Genomic DNA, 23,993 nt, shown 5'->3' with positions numbered 1-23,993 from the left:
GACATAATAACGAGGACCAGTAGTAAAATAGCATAAACTGTGTAACATTTTCTAAAGGAAGCAACTGTATAACTTTGTGGTTTTAGATTTCTGCACAGTTGAAGCATTTTTCTTCTAAATTTTTTATTTTTTTTTTTCCCTTTTAAAATGGTGGTCTATCTTCTAGTGAGCTGGTGGGAGGTTGCTTTGCCCAACTTGCTTCACAGGATGTCACTGGCTCAAGATTCAGAACCATATAGCTGTGATATATTGGAGAAGTTTACAGCACAAAGGCATGGCAAGTGGATTCTAGAACTAAACTGTGAGGGGCTTTGTGTCCAATAGGTAACTCAGAAGGTCTTAAGAATTATTTAAAAAATTTCCCTTATTATATTGCAGAGGATCAAGCCTTGACCTGAACAAAGTCATGATAAACATCCTTTCATGAAAATGCACTTTTCTTCACTAAGGGCTGCTAATTAATTTATAGGCAACCAGTGTTCTCATGATTATTTAATTTTTTAATTAATGCTTATATATTATTTGGGCTAATAATGACCTAAAGGCATACATGAGATAAGCTTGCAAGATATGTCTTTTCTAAGAATGCAAATGCTGGCAAAGATGCAGAAAGCAAGATTTGAATGTTTATCGCAAACACAAATGCGTTGTTTGTATGGATGCTTGAGGTCTGTATGTGGATGGCTATTATAAATTATGAGTTTGTTTTGGTCTTCTTCTCTTGCTCCTTTGAAATTGAATTACATTGAATTGTGAGGACTGATTTTTTAGGGTTTAACTTTTAATGGATGAATTAGTAATTTTACTATTTTAACCTAAAATTTTAAGTTGAAATTTTTTTCTTTCAAATCTTAAAATTGCAATTTAGAATTATAGGTTGCAAGTTAGAATATATTGTAAGTGACCCCCTTATCTATCACTTTATTAAACATTTGGATTTACAAAAATCTTCTTTCTGTAGCAGATTTTATCCAGTGTCCAAAATTAACAGTTGACACAACTCAGGCACACTCATGCCTCATAGTTGCAAGTCGGAAGGGTAAAATAATCAATTTTTCGAGGCTCACACTTCACTATCTTAATTGCTTCATGTGTTACATGTGCAAAAATAAGATAGTCAATTACAAAGTATTCATAATTGATGTTGCTCTAAAATATTAGTATTCGACATATCAATAGGGAATATTTCTGGCACATATTTAGCAAAACTGATGTATAATGTATCAACTTTTCCTTCAGTTTTGTCTCTACTTGAAAGAAGATAACCATAGAAAGATGTCACGATATCACCCAAATCAGAAGCGTTTTCCCCTTGCCAAGGATTAGGACAAATGTTTGGTCATCTGGTACACCGGCCGCAGCGTTTGAAGGCCATTGTTTCCTCCCTGGAGCAAAACCAAGAAGGGTTCAATATATTGACCAGCAAAACTACCTAATCCAACAACCCCTCCCATGGAGCCAGATGTCAAAAAATCCATGGTCCAATTCAGCCCAGATTGAATTCCTCCACTAAAAGGTCCAAGTCGAAAACTACTCAAACCTGGACATCTAAGAGGAAGAAAGAAAATCTTAAACCTCCTTCTAAGGAGGTCTTTTATGAAGCATCAAGGTTGAATGAGATTGGCATTGGATCTTTCTTTATATTTGATCATGTATGCTCTTTTCAAAATGAGTTTCCATGAGTGCACTCATGCTCTAGTCCAACCTTTTCTTTTATTTAATTGTTTAATTAAATAATTTGACGAGGCATAAGAGATTAAGGTATGTGGTCTTTGTTTAATCAAAGATGGTTGAGCCACACTATTCCTTTCCCCAACGGTTCAAAAGTAGCCGTCTCCAACCGATCAAAGTATAAAGATGTTTCCCACCCAACTTCCCTTCCTGCCTGGTCCTTACATGCAAATCATGCCCCTCCTCCCCTTGGCCTTTGTTTAGCATATATATAAAGGGGAGACAGAGAAGATTGGGAGAAGGTGGCCTTGGCATGAGAGTATTCTTTTCTCTTGGCTCTCTTGGAATGGAGAACATGGAGCAAAACATGAGAGGTGAGAAGGAGAGCTTGAGGAAGGGATACCATGTTCCAATCCACAGCCAAGTGAGGAGGATCATGCAAGAGGATGAGAAGATCAAGGACCAGCTGCAGCCTCGGGTTCTCGAGACGAGACCCATCTTTCGGGACCTCACAAGGCAGCTCTCGAGGTCGCCGTTGGGGCAGGCAGGCCGAGCGATCGCTGTTGGAGAGTGAGTAGGATTGAACATGTTGAAAGCTTGCATGGGAGAAGACTAGAAGTGGAAGAAGATTTCATCTAGAGTTTGTTTTGCCTTTTCCTGTAAATTTGTAGGAGGGCCATAGTGGTGGTGCCTTTGCATGACTGCGTATGTAGGCTGTAAAGAAAAGGATGATGACTTCAGAGATTGCTTCTCACGGGAGTTGATGCCTTTCATGATCACTTTCTAGGCTTTTTTTTTCCTTAATCTATTTATGTTTGGTTTTCTTCTAGCCTATGTGAATATGAGCCATCTTGGTTTTCTTGCTTTCATTTGATCCCTTGATATGTTTTGATGTTCTTTGCTTCTGAAGTGAAGATTATACTCCGAACACCACACAAAAGTAATCCTTTCTCAAGGAAAAAAGAAAAATTTCTAGAGAGCAGTCATCCTTTCAGATTGATGTCGCTGGAACTGTAACATTCGCTCTCTACTTACATACATTTTCGAAACATAATAACGAGACTTATTAGATTACCCTGCAACTTTTCCCGTTCCCTTGTTTCAGCAACAAAAGAAGAAACTTTCCAGTTTCCTTCTGACTGAAAATATAACAATAGTATATAATTAAAATTGGTTAGGCATGTCAAGAGAAAGAATTTAGAATCTTTGATCGACCCATACATATTTGGACCTCGTACTACATACAATACCGTCAACTGCAAAAGATAAGAAATAGAGAAGTAAAGAGGTGGCATGCCTCTAACACATCATATCTGGATATCTTAATTCCCTGAGAACGGGTTGAAAAGAACAAAATTTGGTTTTCTGATTTGTTAAATTGCCATTTATCAGAAAACTGTTACACTTCTGATGACAGCCTATTACAGTGTTCCCATAGACCCAACAATTTCTAACGTTCTTCTGGAGCTTTAACATCTCAAAACTCTATATTTCTAAGTGAGACAACAATACGTCACCTGAATCCAATGTCCTTAAATGTTGTAAGAAGAGCTAAAGGTAGAATAGTACAATTTTTTTTCTGATACATAGAATAACACAATCCTGAAAGCATGTCTATAATTTGCTGTTTGGAATGATAGAACTGCCCAAGTTAACATGGGAAGCAACAATTACATAAAAAGCTTAATTCATGGTAGTTTTCTGAAAAAGAAGAGTTATATGAATAATGTGGGGCATTCATATTAAAAAAATGAATAAAGCCAGTCACGAAAAAGACTAACTTTAGGCAGTGGACTTTTCCTCTGACAGCATCTTAACTCTTTTAGTAAGCTTTCGCATCACATCTATGATCATCAACTTCTTTTGCATCCTAAATTGGATGGCCAGTTCTTTTGAACTGGAAAGCTTTTTTTTCAAAATGGATTCATCCTCCATTATCTTTGTTGGGAAGTGCTCGAGTGCAATGACAGATAGGGCAATAACAGTTCGGAGAGCAGCCACTTCAATGGGCACTCCCAAAGGAGCTTCCTCTGATAATGACATTAGAGCGTTCAAATCATGCCCTTGTACTGTTTCCTTGTCATTTGAAAGAAGTACTCGTAGGGCAGCTAATAAGCGGCCATCTACCAATTGAGGACCCCCCAAGCTTACCTGAAAAGAAACAAAAGATTGAAAGCATTCAAAAACCAAATGACGCACATAGACTTTGCAAAGCAATAATGTGGTTGCTTAAAAAGATATTCTGATGTTAAATATTTATGACAACCAGCAAACAGGCATAAGCCCACAGGTCTGCGGACAACAAAACGAAGGCTACTGTCTGATTTCCATTTAATAGGCTACGAAGGCATAGATAACTCCTAGGGAAAGCACACAAAAAAAAAAAAAAAAGCTTGTAATTAGAAGGAAAAAATCAATTTAATTGTATTATAGAAGAATGTAGCATATTGTGTTGCTCTAAGCCACTAATATAAACTTACAACAATCCTTCCCAAATATGTTCTCAGGTTCAATACTTATTCATAGCAAAGAACTTTCATAGGTTATATCCATAGCCTGAAATGTTTATAGTTCTCAAGGTTTGAAGGACAGCAAATAATGGTACGACTAATTCACTTTCCATCTGCAAGGTTAGGTACATACCATCATGGTACAAGTGAGGAGGTGAATACATGAGAGCTCAATCGATGAGAATCAGTCTTTTCTGAGAGTTTTCTATGTTATAGAGCAGAAAGCTCACTATTTCAAAGAAAAACTAAAAATAGAACAAACAGTCAATTAGTTAATTTTGGCAAAACTGTAGTTGGTCAAGCCAATTGATCAATTGGTTGACACAAGCTGAAGCCGGGATGGTGCAATGAGAGCCTCACAGTAGTAAGAAATCCTGCAGGTTCTTTGGGTTGTTGATGCAGGATCCTTTGGCAATTTGCTACTTGTTATTTCAGACACGAGAACTCAGTGGAAAGCTATTGTCAAGCTGCCCCACTATTTCCAACTATGAATCTTTTGCACTTCAGTCATTATGGATTCAGAATATCCAGAGTCAAAGACTCAGCATGGGATTAGATGAGGAGTTTTCAAGTGTTTTTAAGTTTTATTGCAAAGGAACCAAGGTATAGCATATATGGTTAGAGCATCATTACCAAAACCATAACAAGTAACAACGAATTTGGAATGATCTTCTCCATCATCATGACATCAAAAGGAGTCACAAAAAAAACTTTAATTCAGGAAGGATATAAATATTATATTTATTACTTGCTACGTGAATTGTATTCCATAAATTGGTTCTCAAGCATTTTGATATTTGGTTTCCAGAATTACTAGGAGATAGTTTTGAACAAGTATTCTGTATGCATTTTAGGAAGGTGACAAAATTAAAGTGAATAAAGGCATAATGTAAATCTCCTATGCATGAAGGAGATATAATTAGGTATATTCAAGCTGTATTTCCTCATGTTCTTTGAAGCATGTTTCTCCCCATACTTTTGGCCCAACATCCAGCAGTCCTAGCATTAGTTTAAAAGCAAAAAGCTCTAGTTAAAGATAGATTTACAATATTCCTACGCCATATTCATATCATTGTTCAACAGAACTGTTTGAACCATAACATTACACAAACACACACATTTACAATATAAGCATCCCATATTCATGACATTGTTTCACAGAACTATTTGAATCATAACTTCACACACACATGCATTACACAGTAGTAGCCCAGATTCAGATCACACACATGATAAGTACTACAGATTCATATCATTGTTCAACAGAACTGTTTGAATCATAATCACTCATACACACACACAGATATTACACATTAGCAGCCGGTATCATATCATTGTTCGAAAGAATTGTTTGGACCATAACCACTGACACACATTTGCATGTGAAGGGAAAAGAAATAATAAAGTTGCATCATCTTGGGTATTATTGGCCTATTTCAATTAAACCGATTTGAAGCAAGTGGAATTAAGAGTTCAGAAGGAAACCTTGGGCAGGGCCTGATCTCCCTGCAAATTTAACTGGGATAAAATCTCCTTCTGCCAATAGTTGGGAGATGAAAAGCTGGGGGATGAAACTCCAGCAGCCATGCTAGCAGCATCGAGAAGAGTTCCATCATACTTTAGTTCAACATAGTCAAATGGATTTGATGGAATCACAAAACCATAATCAAGAAGGAAAAGGTCATTGCTTAAACAACCATAGTTCAGCATTACTGGAGTATCTTGCTCGATGGGTGTTTCTGCGACAACCTGTGCATGTTGCAAATCAATTATTCAACTCCAAGGAAAATGTTAAATTGCGTTTCATTATTCATGGCAACTATTCTGCCATTTCAGAAGGCTAAAAACACAATCTCAATATCTATTTTGGCAACATCCATGAGTATCCCCCAAAAAAAAAAAAATCGGGGGAAGATACAAATGTAATTTTTGCATCTCTATATTGAAATTTATAAATCTTTATGCAAAAGGACATAATAGAATGATCTGTGTGAACATATTCACTTCTATCAACCAAATAACGTGGCACAAAAATTACATATGTTCTAGTGGTACAAGCCCCTTGGCAAAGGTTTTGGCCACTGCAGATGTTGAGTTGGCCAAGGTTTTGAACAATGTTACACAGCAAACAAAAAAGAAATAAAATACAAAAATAAATTTTACTTCTGGTCATCTTCTGTCCGCTTTCTTTGTGTCATCGCTGCCGCAAAATGATGGCATCAGGGAAAAGTGTAACACTGGATCACTTGCACATGCCACCATCCATCAAAGAGTTGTCCCACACAGACAAAACCGAGGAAACATGCATGCATATGCACATGCATATGAGAGAGAGAAGCTACAATCATCAGACTTTGAACCCAAATTCTATTAGTTGAAAGGACATGGAATACATTTAGTTGAGAATCTGAACACTGATCATAATGTATCATATCTAGAATATCTTAAAGAAAAATAAAAATGATCCATACCAATGGAACTGGAGTGTCAAATTACACAGGATATGAGAGACTAAGAGATATAAGCTCATTGCTATCATCAGAGTTTGAACTTGAACTCTATCAAAAACTACATGGTGGCCAACTGAAATTAAGATTCCTGGTCATTTTACATTATCAAAGGTACCCAAAACTAAAGTCAAATATTCTGAGCGAATCCTTACATGTACATCAACTTAAAACAAAATAAACCAAACAAGATAGGACTAAAAGTTAAATCATATAGTCAGTCGTATAAATAGAAAAACCACACCATTTGACGTGTTCCAAGAATTTTAAACTACTATTAGAAGCAATTAGCAAGCCTTTCCTTTCCATTAGTTACATATAGTGATAAAAGATGTATATGCAAGAAACCTCTAGCATAAGTGATTTCTTTTTTTTACTTTTTGTTATTGTTGCAGATCATATGCATATTGTACCATTAGGATGTTTGGTCAAAAGCTAGTGGTGAGGTAGTGCGGTCCCCCCCCCCTCTCTCTCTCTCTCCCACTCTCACGCACTCATACATATATAAAGCAGAAATTCATTTACTGAATATATAGGTTAACAAATACAAAGGGGAAAACTAAGTTGATTGTTGAATCACCAATACTAATTTGGACAAAATTAATCCTAAGATCATTGGGCTGTCTAACTATCACAGCAGAGTGTCTCAAGTGGATGTGAACTTTACAAAAATGTGATAAAACTATTAATCAAGCACAAAGGTTATTGATTCTATAGAATTAAACAATGCAATGGCAAATAAAAGGATAGCCCAATGCACAAGGCTCCTACCATTGTGGGGTGTGGGGAGGCTCAGATGTACGCAGCCTTAGCCCCGCATGTGGAGAGACTATTTTTGCAATTGAACGATGCAAATCATAAAAGTCTCTGAAAATGAGACATTGAACGAACGAGACCATAACACAAGATACTGATCTCAAACTAACATAGGCGTGTGATTCTAGAAAGGTCTGAAATTCTCCTCATAGCAGCCCCGGACTAGTTGGTGCATCTTACAAGCATGAAATTGGCATCTAGCATATATGCTCAAAAGCCAATACAGGTGTGAGGGGGCACATGTGACCCATTATCTTGCAAACTGGTGGCAAACCAACCCAACTTAAGGCACATCAAGACCCAGCCAACCCATATTGATTCAATTCGATGTTGAATCGAGTGCTACTGCCAAGTACTAGTCCGTGAGGGTGCCAACTAGAGCAATTGGTAAAGCCTATATAGATTGGTACCAAGCATTTGGGTTAGGGTTTAAGTCCCACCCTCACCCAAACTTCAACTCACATTTCTATCGTCCTAATGCTCTAATAATGATGATGATGATGGTGATGATGATAATAATAATCAAGATTTTAAATCCCGTAGGCGAGGTTGTCCTAATTTTCTCATGGAATAGGACGTCACGCCGTCCCGCCTCGTCCCGACACTTGGGACAAGGGATGTTCCAAGATGTTCTAATCAAGATGCCGGGACACCGGCAGGATGGCCCTATTCTGACACATGAAATGGTACCCCATCCCGAAATCCCATGAGACGTCCTGCTAGGACCTAAATCCTTGATGATGATGATGATTATAATAATAATAAATAGTAACAAAACCAACAATAATAATAAAAATAACAACAGCAACAACAGTGCTTGTTTTCCATCATTTTAAGGTAAGAAAAAGCATAGCGAGAAGCCAGCAATCCTTTTGATGCAATTTCTACAGGATTAAAGCAAGGAACATCAAATTTTTTGGGCCAAGAAGGCATTCTAACTTTATAAATTCCTCGCTACACCCTTTTTCTACTCTTTAAAAAATTTGACCTTTTAGTGTTTAATGGAAAAAACCAATGTGGGAGTTTTATTATTGGAAGATCTAAAAGCCTTGATTGGAACGGAAACAAGATTAATATCAAGGAAAATTAGTTGATTCCAAGTTATGTCCAATATGTGTTTTTGCATTTGATTAAATTTAGAAAACCAACCATAGGAAATGATTTCAACTATTAATGTTACATCAATGATTTCCAAGAAATTCAAACTAGCATGGTTCATTAAATTAAATGTAGAAATCCATTAATTCAACAGATGTTATACGTTCAAAGAAAATGATTTCCTAGAAGTCATCAAATTGAAAACATAATATTCATTAATTCAATGATGTTGATCAACCTGACTGCATTTCAATCGTCAATAATGCATATATGTGTTTTCACTTTTCAACATATTTTTAATTGCAGGATATGTAATGTTATTTAATAAGGTAGCAAAATATACAGAATTCTGGAGACATCCAAAAAACCATGACTAGGGAAGGAACTTGAAGCAATACTTACCATATTTCTTGCCAAGAAAAATATCAAGACAATAAAGTATAAGAAAAATGAAACGCATGAAGGCCAAAATAAGCTGTATCAAAGGCATATCACCTAACATGAGAGCATATAGATCGACACATTTTGCTAGCACTTCACATGATACAAACCGTACCACACAGATACTTGGCCGAGACAAGATTGATATGTGGTATTTTGGAAGTTGAAATCAAGGAAGCAATTTCTATCCATAAAACCATATAAAAGCAAAACCTCTATAGGGTAGACTATATTTAAAGAACTTGCCTTTATTGACATATTTGGGCTGTTTATATCTTGTTCCTGAACAATTTGAGCATTTGGCTGAAAGCTGTGGTTGCACATGTCTATGAGTGGAAGCAGCATAGGTATGTCTGCATTTTTGCCGTTAGGAAGGCTCTCCCCATGCAAACGGAAGGCTCTAGAAGAAACTGCTGACATGGCCCAGCCAAGGGAAGATGCATTTACATCTTGACCTCCAAAAGGATGATCTTGCAAAGCCACATCTTCAAGCATAATCTTGATTTCTTTCTCAAACTCAAGAAGAAAGCGACACCTCTTATTTACCTGAAATGGTATTTAAACGTGATTGTTAATAAATAAATCAACTCAAGATTTTGGACAGATTTCTGCACAACAATCAGCATCTAAAAGAAAGTAACTAAATTAACATACAACCTGGTGAAGAAGAGGAGCATATTGCAGGTTCTTTATGTCTTCCCTGGAAAAGAAAATAGGAACACTGAAAGCTTCTGGCAAATTGCTGATATATGGCCACCAAAAGGAACCAACTGTTGCCCTTTCTTGGAGAAGCCTCAAGCCCAATCTCATAGCCCATAGTTCCTCTGTCACATACTCCCCACAGGTTCCAATTTACTTCTTACTAAAAACTCAGTATAGCCTAATTCGCAAAATAGAATGTCACAGGCTAAACTGAGCCAGAAAGATTTGACAGCATGAGGCCCAGCACATTCTCAAATGCAATCGAACATTCTTGCAAGCACATTTCTATCTAATAATAATGTAGCCATATGAGATCTTCAAGAACAAGTTATGATGCTCTTTGCGGTCTATTTTCAACTCTGAGGAACAAGTGATTTCCTCCAATGAATGAATGATATGGCATAAGGGATGTTCATGTCTAATTGCATAGATATTGTTATTTTCAGGTATTTGGGCTTGCCTCTAACATATAAGCAACCGAGCAAGGTATTCAAACTTAGCTCTAAGTTTTTTTTTTTTTTAAGCTTATCTATAGTTGCTTAAGCTTATTTGGTGAGCCAAGGGAACAAGCCAAACATCAAGCCGAGCTCAGGCATTTATTTATTTCGACCCAACTAAAGTCTGCACTCAGATTATGAGCTTTTTTGGTAGCCAAATCTAAACGTGGAACCTGAGATTGGCTCTTACTAAAAAAAGGAGCTTGAATGAGCCCATTATCAAGCCTAGTTCTAATGCTTCATTAACAATTTGGTTCAACTACCACTCTAGCCAAGAGAGTTACCATAATAGATGGTAGGGAAAATGCTATATTCTGTTTTGAAGGAAGACAAGCCGAGAACTTCTTTTATGCTGCCATAACCGGAAAGGATCCGAGGATATCCATCTCCCATTGGACAAAGGGCCAAGGCATCGTAATCAACGCTAAGGGAGTCGAAGGCTAGTATTGGATATTAGCATGCCTCTAGCACTAATCACATCTTCGCACTAAGTCACTTATGTCCGACTATAGTGTCAGCCGGAAGTAGCCTTGTCGCAATACCTTATAAGCAAGAGCTCTGCCCTCCGGTTATCGCAAATACCTTCATGAACCTCTCAAAGGGCATAATTTGCTTCTAATGGACGGAGGCATCGGAGCAATGGCAACAAGTAGAACCTCTTGTATAACTTTCACTCATACATCAGATATCGGGATGCTTGATGTTTCAACTTTCTAGCCTCCTCACGATCAGCGAGTAGAGTTCCATCCTCTAAAAATTGAATGATTGGATCCATCCAGCTCGGTTAATGATCAGTCTGCATCACGGAGGCCTCTTTGATGCTTGGGCTATCCAGAGTTTTCACATACGAGTTCCTTTTGAGGTCAGCAACTCCCATGGTGATGAATTCTGATAAGAAGTCAGCTCTAGCATTCTCGAACCTCAGGATTTACTAAATGCTTAGGGATGCAAGATCAGATGTGAGGTCTTTTACCTTCTGCAAGTACTTAAACATGTTAGGTTCTCATGCCTCATATTCATCCCATACTTGGCCGATGATGAGCTATAAATCACTATAAACCCTCAGACGTCGGATTCCCAACTCCTTGGCAATTTTAAGTCCGATCACCAAGATCTCATATTTGACTTCATTGTTCAAGGATTTACATTCGAAGCACGAAGCATATCCAGCAACTACACCATCCGGACAGGAAAGATTAGCCTGGCCCTGGACCCTGTCGCACTGGAAGAACCATCAACGTGGAGAACCCAGCATTCCTCAGGTTTCCTAGCTTTGAGTTTCGATGTGGATTCCTCCTCTGCAAGAATAGTGCACTCCAAAATAAAATCTACCAATACTTGAGGCTTGATGGATGGCTTGGAGAGATATTTTACATCAAACTCTCCAAGCTCAATGGCCTATTTAGCTAGCCGACCTGAGGTCTCAGTTCGATGGAGTACCAATCTGATTGATTGGTTGGTTGGTGAGGATAACGATTGTATGCGGTTAGAAGTACAAGTGCAACCTTTTCGCTAGGATCACGAGCGCATAGACCACTTTCTCCAGCTTTGCATATCTGATCTCAGCTTCGTGGAGGACTCGGCTTACATAATATACAGATTTTTGCAACGCACCATGTCAGATGAGCATCAAGTTGACTGCTTGAGGAGAGACCACAAGATACAAGTATAGAACCTCATCCAACTCTGATTTGCTGAGAAATGGTGGGGAGCTGAGATATTTCTTCAACTCATCAAATGCAACTTGGCATTCTTTCGTCCACTGAAAGTCCTTCGTCCGCTTAAGAGCCCCGAAGAAGAATAAGCTCTTCTCGGCCAACCTTTAGAGGAATCTATTGAGAGCCACAATTCTTCCTGTGAAATGTATTTCTTTGACTGTCCTTGATGGAGTCATCTCCTGGAATGCTCGAATATTCTCTAGATTTACTTTAATCTCGTGCTACGATACCATAAAGCCAAAAAACTTGCCAGAGATGATCGTGAAGGCACATTTGTTGGAATTTAGCTTCACATGAAAGCGTCGTAATATTATGAAAGTCTCTTCGAGATCAATAATGTGATGCTCAACAACCCAACTTTTGACGAGCATGTCACACCTCCATATTCCTCCCAATCTACTCTTTGAAGACCTTGTTGACAAGCCTCTGATAAGTCACTCCCACATTATTTAGTCCGAAAGGCATGACTCTGTAACAAAAAAAGACCCCTATCAATAGTAAAGGTCATCCTCTCCTCGTCCTCGATGGTCATATGGATTTGATTGTAGTCGGAGACGACATCCATGAAGGAGAGTTGACAATACGACGTACGTCCACCAATTGGCCGATCCAAGATAGCAGATAATTATCCTTGCAGCACACCTTATTTAGGTTGGTATAGTCAATGCATATGCGCCACTTCCTGTTATCTCCTTGACCAGCACCACATTGACCAACCACTCGGCATAGTCTACCTCTCGGATGAAGTTGGCCTTCAAAAGTTTGTCTACCTCTTCTTCTATGGCTTTCTATCGCTCTGGTGTGAAGCTTCTCTTCTTTTGCTTGATAGAACAATGTTGTGGGTTTGCATTCAAATAATAGACAATAAATTTTGTATCTATGTCTGGCATGTCCGAGGCAGACCAAACGAAGACATCCGCATTGGATCGAAGAAACGAGATGAGATGCCAGTGGTCCTCATTCAGCTTGGAGCCGACCTAGACTTTCTGGTTGGGTTGAATTCCTCTAACACAATTGGCATGAGATCCTCTATTGGCTTGCCTCTTTGTTCCATTAGCTTGTCCCAAACATCAAACTCTTCAATAGGCTGGGGTTCCATGAGTCTCGCTACGCAAAGTCGCCATGTAGCATTCTTTGACCAACTCTTGGTCTCCTCAGACGTCACTGATCCAATGCGAAGTGGGAAGCTTCACCAGCAAATAATAGGTTGATACCATAGCTCAGAGGGTATTTAGTCATGGCTGACCTAATATAGCATTATAAGCAGATGGAATTTTCATAACCAAAAGGTCAATCTGGATAGTCGACCATCTTGGACTCATCCTACAGTTACGAGGGGAGATGACCCCTTCTATCGATACAGCATTATCAAAAAAGTCAACTAGAGGAGAATCAACTCTCCTCAGCTGATTATGAGTCAAATCCATTCTTACAAAAGCATCAGAAAATAAAATATCTATGGAGCTTCTATTATCAATTAAGATACAGCATACATCATAGTTCGAAATATTCAAAATTACTACAACAGGATCATCATGAGGATATTTTATTCTCTGAAGGTCGGCATTAGAGAAAGTGAGTCCTTCGTCTTCGATCTTCCGCTTCTTCTGCTTCTCCTTTTCGGCTCGGGTGGGCTCTAAGGTCAGATTGCTGAGCTAATCCCAAAGATGGTATGGATCACACCCACCACATGCCTATTCTCCTAGGGCCCATCAAGCCAAGGTGATTCGGACTCGATTTCCCCCTTATTCAACCATTCTTCGATATACCACCTCAGTCGTCCCCTCTGATGAGTGTCTTAATCTCATCTTTAAGTTGCTGACATTCTTCGATATCATGGTCGTGATCCTGATGATATCAGCTATATTTTTTAATATTCCGCATGTGAGGTAGGGCTGTCATCCTCCTTGACCTCGATAATTCTTCTTGCTGCTCTATTTCCATCAATATCTGAGCTTGAGGTGCATTGAATGGAGTATAGTTGTTGAATCTCTGAGATGGAGATCTAGATTAGCAACGTCTGAGCAAAGACCTTGTCCAATTACCACAAGGTGTCCGGCATCAATGTGATCTTTTATCATTTCATCAGCCTTCACACTTGCATTCCCTGCTCTTGTGCTCACCGTCATCTTTCTTTCCTCGAAGCTCATTGCTAGGGCTCTCCCCATGTCAAGTCCATGCCTTTTCTACATTCACATATTTTTTTTACTCTTGCTAATATTTCAACGAAGTCTTTAGGATACCTTTTCTCGAGTGAGAAAAGAAATCATTCTTGAGCAACCTAACTTTGAGAGCAGTCATAACCATTAATGGGCCCAAATCATGTACTTTAAGAATCGCAGCATTGAAGCGATTGATATACTCCTAAAGAGACTCACCTTCTCATTGCTTGATACTGACAAGTGAATTCGAGTCGTGACACCATTGACAGCAGCTGACGAAATGGATTACAAACAATCGATCAAGGTGCTTAAAAGAATTGATCGAGCCGAGCTGAAGACTTTAGTACCAGTATCAGATGGCCTTCCTTAAGGTAGATGGGAATGCACAACAGAGAATTTCATCAATTGTTTTATGAATCAGCATCAAAACTTTGAAGCTCTCTAAGTGATCGACGGGACCCGTGGTCCCATCGTACGATTCTAATTATGGTATCTTAAAATATGAAGTGGCTCATTCATGATCCTCCTAAAGAATAGAGGATCAGTATTGAAGCCGAGCTCTACTCTTTGTTGCTAAGTTTGGCCCTACAGCACTTCGATCCACTACTACATCTCCTAATATCTCCTCTCAATCTCGACATCCCAAACAGTGTAGGGCTCTCGATGTCGAGGAGAAAAGCTGCCCAAGATATAGTCCTTTAACCGTAAGGTCGGTGAGTGCTTACGTTGTCCTTGGCCGGGGTTCACAAGACGGCGATGTTGACTGTTCCCCTACCTCAGACTAGGAGAAGGAGAATGCTATGTCGCCTATGTAGCTTGATCTCAACAAGGAGCCTTTGGAGCAAGTCGAGATACAGCAACCTACTGCATTCTTTATACTACGGCAATCAGGACCTGCACCTACTAGACGAGACTATTGAACTGATCATTCAAAACCATCAGAGCAGGTTGAGGAGGTGGTGGCACCTAGACTGGTTCGAGCACGATAGCTTCTTGTTGAGCATCATTGGGTCATGCACCATTGGAGCGGCGAGAGGCATTTGAAACTCCTCTTTATAGCCTCATGATGAAGTGCTCTCTCAAAATGAGCTCCAAATGTGACTGTGACTGTTAATCACAAGGTCAAAAGTTTAAACCCTTCTCTAGCAACAATCTACTGCTGCCAAATTTCGAGTCAAAGATGTTGGAGCTAGTCTCCTCGAATGAAAGCTAGGCGGTGGGCTTCTTGGCCGAAAACTCAGAGGAAAACGAGGAGGGATGGTTCTTGATTGGAGATGAAGTATTGAGGTGGACAACTCTAGGCATTGGAGTGAACCTGCAAAAAGTCCCTGACCGGAAATATTTTTCGATGGAGAACCTCGACGCTCAAGTCAGCCAAAATTGGAGAACACTAAGGGAGAGAGTATTTTGAGGCCTTGCCAAGGCTTACCCAGGGTCCTCTTTTACCGTTTATTTATAAAGGGGGAGCAAAAGTCATACACGTCGGGAGGATTGGTCGTTCCTGAAAAGTGCATGTGGATCGCACCGGCGAGGATCATATTTTCCCATTTAAAACAAGGCTAGATGACGGTTCTCATTTGGAGCATAATCGTATCCGTGGTGGTTAGGACTTCTTATTTGTCATTCTTGCAGTCACGGATAGATTATTTTTCCAAAGTGGTCAACTCGGATCAAGATAACCTACCAAATCTAGGACCATGCTTTGCAACTCCTCTAAAACAGTTGTAGCCGACCCCTACTTATCTGGCCATGCCTGAAGATCTAGTTGGTCGAGCCCAAGGTAGTGGTCCACAACACATCCATTATTCGATGGACTGCCAATCAGAATGAACTTTGATTGCTTCACATGCCGAATGACCTTAGTCAACTGCCTCTGTATTAGCTAAGCAGAACCGATCCTAGTTTCTTAAAACTCATAAGGAAAAGACTCTCTTTTCCCACTGAGCGTAAAACAAACAAACAAATAGATTAAACGAACCCAACTGTTTCTCAAACAAAAACATAAAATTTCAAGCAAAGAACTCGCTATTGTTCCTTCTCTCTTCTTTGTATTTCAGAAAATGCTTAAATTATTCGCAGAATACTTTTTCTTTTTCAGACTTTCTTAGTGTAGGATTGGATTCATGATTGGATTCAGTAAAACACTTTAACAAGCAACAAAAATCGAAACCCATAGAAGAAAGCTTATGGGATGGAAAGCCAATTACCAGGCACTCGGCGAGCCAATTGGTTCAGAACGGAATCAGCACCCTCGCCACCGCCATCGGACTCGGGGTCTCGGCGGAATCGAAGGGGGAGGTGGCTCGGGAGGACGACGAGCTCCGACCCCTGGGGGATCTCCTCGGTGGCAACGACGCCGAGCCCGTGAGAGGGGTGGTCCGCTATTTTGAGCTTGGGGTGGACGAGACCGCCCTCCCTCCGCACCCACCGCACGAGGTCCGGCGGGTGGGGGACGATGCGCGCAGCCGCCACCGCCGTCGCTGGCGCGAGCACGTCAACGGGCGGCGGTGAGTGAGGGAAGACGTCGACGAGGTGACGAAGTCGACTGTCGCCGTTAGCACCTTGGAGGCCGCAGACGCCACCATTTTGATAGTAATGGAGGGAGAGTATGTTTGGACGAAGATAATGCGAGGATCGTCCATAGTGAGGCTGTCACTAGGGTTTTATCTCGGCCCAAGATGTACCAGTATGGACCGGTATATCTCAAGATACCGGCTGTACGATATTTAATAATTGGTTGAGATTTTATTTTTAAATATAGTTTATGATAGTACCATATTATCATTTTGATAGATTTTATTTTAATTATTAAAATCAATGCTGTGAAGTTTTTGTTAATTTATCTATATTGTTACATTGATCAACACCAAGAAATATGTCAACATATTTTTAATATTTTATATGCTTCACTAATTTTCATTCAAAATTTCTGGTCTTTATCATTTTTGAATATCTTTGGACTACATTATCAAAATAAATCGTGACATTTGTTTATCTCAGATGAGTTTAGATGTTGAGTACCACTTAGGAGGAATCATGAACAAAGAGTGGTAATTTTGAGAACACTTTATGAACGGAATTTAGCAAATTTAAAGGAGTGATAGGAAGGTATGAACAAAAAGAATATTGAAATATGATCCAGTCACATCCGGAGAAGAGTGTTTAGAAGCTCCTGATTCCAGAGAAATATAAAAATCTCTAAATGGTTAATCTATAATTAGAAAATTCTCACTGTTAAGGTCTTATAGAAAAAAAGACTAGGTGGCCCTAGTAGATATGTCCTCTGTTACAACTCTTCTGAGATATTAGATCACTTTATATTTCACTGTCCCTACTCTAAAAGTGTATAGACTACTCTATACCCATTCTACAAAATTGATCAGATTCCTAATAGCATTTTTGACCTGTGGCACGGTTGGAGATCGAGATATGCAAGGCATTTAATTATTTCAGTAAGAACTTTTGATATACTTTCCTATGTTATTCTCTGATGCTTGTAGAAAGAGAAAAATCATATAATTTTCCAAGTAGAGGCAAACTATTACACTAAGACAATGAGGAAAATCATGTTCTTAGCAGATGATCGAACCAAGTTTGAAATTGTGAAGGATTTGAGATGGGATCTTGACCTTTATCAGGTGGAGGTGAGTCGTTAAGGAAAATAGGGAGCATTGTTTTGGTTCCTGCAGACCGATGGCTCTGTGCCATTCCTGCTATTATTGGTTGTCCTTAAAAGCATTGCACTTCAGTTTTCTCTGTAACATTCTTGGTGTGTCTTGTATTTAGTTTCAGTGCTGTTCTTTTAGCTAACTCAAAATTTAATTCTATCTCTATAATATATTTTCAAATCTAAAGCATTATCTGGGGGAAGTTTCTTACTTCCTCCTTACTCTTCAAAAGAATATTGAAATAAGTAGGTGACTATTCAAGAGAAGAGCAACAAACCAATGTGCATCTCACCAAAAACTTGAAGAAGGAAACACAAGAAAATAGTATTTTTCATTTTAGTTCTCATGGAATTGGCTATGTTACAAGAGATTATTCAACATTTAAATTTCATTCAAAGTCCAAACAATTATAAATGATTACATTCCTTTAGAGTTTGAAACGTAATAAAAACATCATATGACATATCTATAAAAGGACCAAAGTATGATACATTGGCAAAATATGTCGATTAATTGTCAAGAGAATGTAGTATTGGACTACTTTAGTGCTAATAAATTTAAGTCCTAATAATATTTAACTTCAGTCGACAATCTTAACAATGTTGTATCTCTTTCATGATTCGATAGTTCCATATCTAGTATGGTCGCAAAATTTTTGATGCATAGATTGAATAGATCTTCTTTGGAGGTAACCAACTGAGAAATATTTAAGAATTTAGGTCACAAAGCCATTCGGAAGAAGAATTGTGCATGCAAACACAATGAGTATAAATTTTGTTGTCTTAACCACCATAGTTATCCACTTATTTAGATATATCTTTTGTCTTAAACTCTCGATAATATTTGTCCATAGGCTATTGATAATTGTCAACATTGAGTAAGATTAAATAAAATCTTGAATGATTTTAAAATAATTTGATAATGAGAACCAACAATCATCTACTCAGCTTATTAGAATGGATTTTGAAAATCCTTTTTTTTTGTGTAAAGAAAGTATATTGATCATATGTAGCGTAAGATTACATATAAAACTAACTAAATAGCTTAATTTCAATACCTCTGCTAAATCTGATCTTCAAAAGATATTTACTAATATACACAACATCTAATTCTACATCAAATTTATCATTGAAACTACTAAAAGCATAATTTATGTTATGTATATGAGATATTAACATGTACAAGAGAGACTTCAAATTTATTCTCATAAATGGTCACAATAGTTCACACATATAATGCATGTGTCATGCATATATTCCAAGCTAGTGGCTGACAAACTTATATCATACTATAATGCCATATTTAATAAATGCATAAATTAGTACAATGTCAAACTATATATTAATCCAAGCCTTGTAGAAATTACTTTAATTGTTCACTTAAGTCTCAACATAAGTGATTGTAATCAACTTACCTGGTCATCAATGGTATTGTAAGGACCATATCCTGCAATCTATAAGAGAATATTTTTTTTGCCTTCTTTTTGAATGTAGAACATTGGATGAGCCACCTTTCATTTTATTAGTAATAATGGGACAAACAATAGAAAAAAAAATATAAAAAAAATCTTGTAGTAGGCTTAATTGATCAAAAAATAAGAGGCTCTACATAGGAATAAAACACCCATCCAAGACAAGCACTTAAAATTAATAAAGTATCCCAACCAAATGATGATCTTGAGTTTATAACACCATCTCCACATAAGGCACTGTTAAGGTAAAATATAAGTATATATAACAATCCAAATGATTTGATTAGTAGAGGATCCATTGAAAAAAAAGAAATAATTTTCAAAATACACAGTTATGCATTCAATAATACAAAGTAGAGAACTAAGTAAATATTATGTATAGAATGAATAGTTCAAACTAATGTATATAACTATTCTAAATGATAATTATACCAACTAGATAAAGAGATGAAATAAATAACTATAACCATAATCTTCTAGCCTTATCCTAACTATTTACTTGAGGCTAGTCTCATTCTTTGAGTATTCCTATTTAGCACCACCTATAATGCTATTTCAAGTATATCTTTATCCTTTCTCACAACCTTTATTCATCAATGTTATCTTAGATTTTTTTCACATTTTCTTATTATCTTCAATACGGACAAAGTTCCCTCTTCTGACTATAGCCTCCTCATTTCTTTATTTTATATATCTATATCATCTCAATTGATTTTCCATCACTTTGGTAATACCTTCCTATACTTAGCATCTTTTTTCTTCATTTTATGTAATACAAAACAGATTCATGCTAATGTATAAAGGGTTGCTAAGACAAACTATCTCTTTGGACTGTTAGAAAGAAGCCCAAGTGGAGAGATAGTGAAATAGTCATGGCTGTCCTTTTCTAATCAGTATCATAGCCAGTAAGGCATTAATTGATCTTGCCATATAGCATGGTCCTTAAGTTTGACAAAGCCATTGGGATAGATATGTGATAATCTGGTGATGAAAAAAATAGATTTAAATATATCAAAGTTAAAGGAGATTGCTCGATCTCTTGTGCTCTACACTTGATAAAGATGGTTGGAGTGCTAATGTTGAAGGTGATGATCATGAAACTGTTCATGCTATTATTGAAGAGAGGTAAAGATTATTCTACTCGGTGAGAATTATCCAACCATATCCACTTGCTTACATTCTTTGATATTATGCAAGCTAATCAGCTTATATTTTTGTTGTCGAATAAAGAATCTTCAAATGTTAATATTTGCATTCTTTGCATTTTTTTAAATAATACTAGTTTTTGCATGTCCATAAGATTTGCCATTGCTAATTTGTATATGCATGTAGGTTAAAGTAATACTTGTTTGTACTCTTTGAGCATTGTATGGTGCTTTCACACAATTATAAGGCAAGTTATGAACTATTTGGTACACCTAGATCTCAAGATAAAACTTTACAGTTTGTTAAAATTTCTTATGCCTTGTGTGAATATTTATTCTCATAGAAGTATGTCTCCAAAGCTTTCATTCCTATCATGTGATCTATGTGGCTAAATATTGATGCTATTTTAAGGGGATCTATTGCTAGCAATCCAAGTGTCATGTTTCATGTTGCAAATGATGCAAACTCCTTTGTTCTCAAAAGAGGATGGGGAAGAGCAAATGATACAACCTCCTTTGTCATCATAGAACTTTGATAGAGGGGAGGAGGGCCTTGTCATTTATATTGCTTCAGACGTAATGTCTATCAATTTTGTGTTCTTAGATATGATTGATGTTTGGTTTTATAAACTTGACCTGCATTAACTTGTGTCACTTTTGCTGTACCATGACATGCCATACAGTACTTATTTGAAGTTAAAATCCTCAAAATAATTCTTTTGAGTCGAACCTAAGTGGTGTTATGGTTACTAACTTATTGTTATCTCATATTGTGCATTAAACAAGTGGCAACTTATACAAGATACAATTCTGGTCATCAAAGCTAGTAGCAATAAAGTACGTAAGGAGACTATCGAACAACATGATCACATTGTCATCAATTGAGAAGGAATTTTTGTTTTCTATATTTTTATGTTGGTTCCTTCTTCTTTTATGACAATGTAACTCATCACCCACTCTCCATCAATCTTGTAAATAGCTTTTCATTTTTTGAATAAAAGTTGGGTGGCACCTTCTTGCCAGCCTTATCATGCATCCCAAAAAAAAAATAATAAGAAACTTGTTAAAGAACTAAATTGGATGAACACATCTTAAATCACTTGGTAAGACCCAAATTAAAAATTTTCACAAGACCAAGCAAAAGTTATTTTTGATATGGCACCTATTCTTTCATTTATTTCTCTAATTCTTTTTCTTTTCCTCTTTGTTTTTCTACTTTATTATGGATTTCTTTGTTCTTCACCTAACAATTCAATGTCAATGAAGTTTTCCTAGTGGCTACCATTTTTCAAATGTTGCTTTGGTAGGGAAGCTAGGGTTGGATGGTAGTCTCAAAATGGATGCATCTAAAGTGCCATCACCAATATCAGTGTTGCAATTGGCTAGTCAAGGAAGAAAGGTAACACATGAAGCTTCTCATGATGATGAAGAGATTTCATCCATTCCTAAAGTTTCAATTACTCCTAGCATGGTTAATATGCACTCTCAAAGGGCAAGCAAAACAACAATGATGTGCAAGATAACCACCAAAACTATCATTAAATTCTTAGATTATAAAAAAGATAATGAATCGAATGTAACATCTAAGACTTCAAATGAATCATTAGGTAGGCTTATAGAGTGAATTATCACAAGCTATGAAATGCAATAAATGACTTGCATTGCACATAAAAAGTTAAAAACAAATACCACATCTTGATTTGTGCCAAGAGTTCAATTTTTACAGTTGTAAATATCAAGATTAAAATGCTTGTCACCTATAATTTAGATCGATGGATTTATGTACTCTTGAGAAGTTTTACATTATAGAACTTGCATTCCTTATGATGGGGTGATGATATTTTATTTAGTATTGGCATTAACCAATAGTGGCAATATTGTGCTTGATGGCCTACCTCAGGCGACATAAGAGGAAAGCTAGTAGTTTGATGCATCCAAGCATCAAGAATATTAATTATTCTTCTTTGCAAGAATGGAAGTATGATGTCGCATATGTTTGAGAAATAGAGGCTAATCGCTTGGGCACTAATTATTGCAATACTGATATTAGATAAGAAAAAAATTATGCCATATCAACTTTTACATCTTTTATTGTATAAAAGGATCCCATAGAGGTGCATTTGAAAAGTCATAGAAGGCTCAGATTATACCATAAAATGTACCATTTCATCACGTCCTTCTCAATTTGATTCAAAATACATTGCAATTTGAGATTGTGGCGAGTGGTCGTGATTAAACAATATATTCACTTGATAACAAGATGTCCTCATGAACTCTTCTGAAGTAAAACTTTTATATAATTTTCAACAAGAATAATACCTATGTGATGCATAGTTTTTCTAAGATTTCCTTCTAATATTTTTGAATATTAGAGAGGGATTGAGTTTTTTATGAGTGTGAACGTTAAAAAAAAAAAAAATTATGCATGTGCGCGTGAAATTTCTTTGTGAGTGAAATTTTGCATGTGATGTTAACATACGTGAATCAATTTTAACATAAATTCTTTTTTTTGCGCATATGAATTTAACATAAATAGGTCGATTTAACATAACCTTTTTTAACATGACTTCCAAAAATATCCCTAGTTGTCTATGATTTTTTCTGATTTTTCTGAATTTTGGAGAGGCATTCAATTTTCATTCTCTTTTCCATTTAATAGGTACATAAGAGATTTCTTCATGTCATTTCTACCAAAAAAAGATCAAACATGTCTGATGTGGCATAGCACAATTGCTTTTATGATGTCATAGTTGTGACCATATAATCGATGTCGTTAAAAATAATGAAAGTACTAATTTCCATTGAGCTTTTATTCATTGTCTCTGAGCTTCCATAAATGCTTAACAGAACCAAAAAAAAAAAAAGAAAATGATACTAGCAAAAAGTGGGAGCCATAGTCACGAGGTGGAGGAACACAACTATCCTTCCCACCTCTGGGAGATCCTTTTCATCAAGAAAGGGATATGGGTTAGATCCGATATAGTCCCCCCTCCATAGATGATAGGCTGTGATAACAATCTTCCATTTTCCTTTTCATGCACATTGCACATCCTACTGCTGATTTATGCCAAATTATAAATATATATCAGGGTTGATCAAAGAATGAAGTCGGGATCGAAATATTCTTGTAAATGCTGAACAATCCTGATAATATTAAATCCTCCTCTAAGCAATGATCAAATCCTTCTCTTCTCTCCAATCAAGAACATAGCAGCAAGCAGAGTTAGAATTTTCCACTTAAAAGAAGAAGCAGATTTCAACCTAAAATTCAGATTCCTCTGAACAAGCCTTGTCCATCATCTGACTCCAATTACGTAACAGGCTTCAAATCCCCATATGATGCAACGAAGCTAATGGCCTTTAACAAGACCATCATGCCAATTGGCCTACATGCATTCGATATACATTGTGGTTGAGCTATTGCTAGACTACATATAATCCAATGAACAGAGGCTATAGCTAGTTCTACGATGACTTGAAGCTTTGGTTGGCTACTAAAAATCCACAGGACCTTCCCTTTCCATTGTCACACACACACACACACACACACACGCACACAGAGAGAGAGAGAGAGAGATGCTGTCCTC

The 23,993-nt window shown here is 37.3% G+C and overlaps 1 protein-coding gene across 1 annotated transcript; it reads right to left on the bottom strand.

Moving 5' to 3' along the window:
• Positions 1-3,223: 3,223 nt before the first annotated feature.
• On the bottom strand, positions 3,224-16,801 carry LOC140856466 (uncharacterized). Its single transcript, XM_073253807.1, is given in 6 exon segments — positions 3,224-3,822; positions 5,667-5,930; positions 9,290-9,589; positions 9,701-9,867; positions 16,330-16,608; positions 16,611-16,801. Coding segments are annotated over 6 exon segments (1,533 nt in total). The 5' UTR covers positions 16,765-16,801; the 3' UTR covers positions 3,224-3,453.
• Between the last annotated feature and the right edge of the window lie 7,192 nt (positions 16,802-23,993).

This window comes from Elaeis guineensis, chromosome 3 (assembly GCF_000442705.2).
Source record: "Elaeis guineensis isolate ETL-2024a chromosome 3, EG11, whole genome shotgun sequence".
In the NCBI taxonomy this organism is placed as follows: domain Eukaryota; kingdom Viridiplantae; phylum Streptophyta; class Magnoliopsida; order Arecales; family Arecaceae; genus Elaeis; species Elaeis guineensis.
The sequence above is the reverse complement of the archived record's forward strand: the minus strand, read 5'-3'. Positions and strand labels throughout refer to the sequence as shown.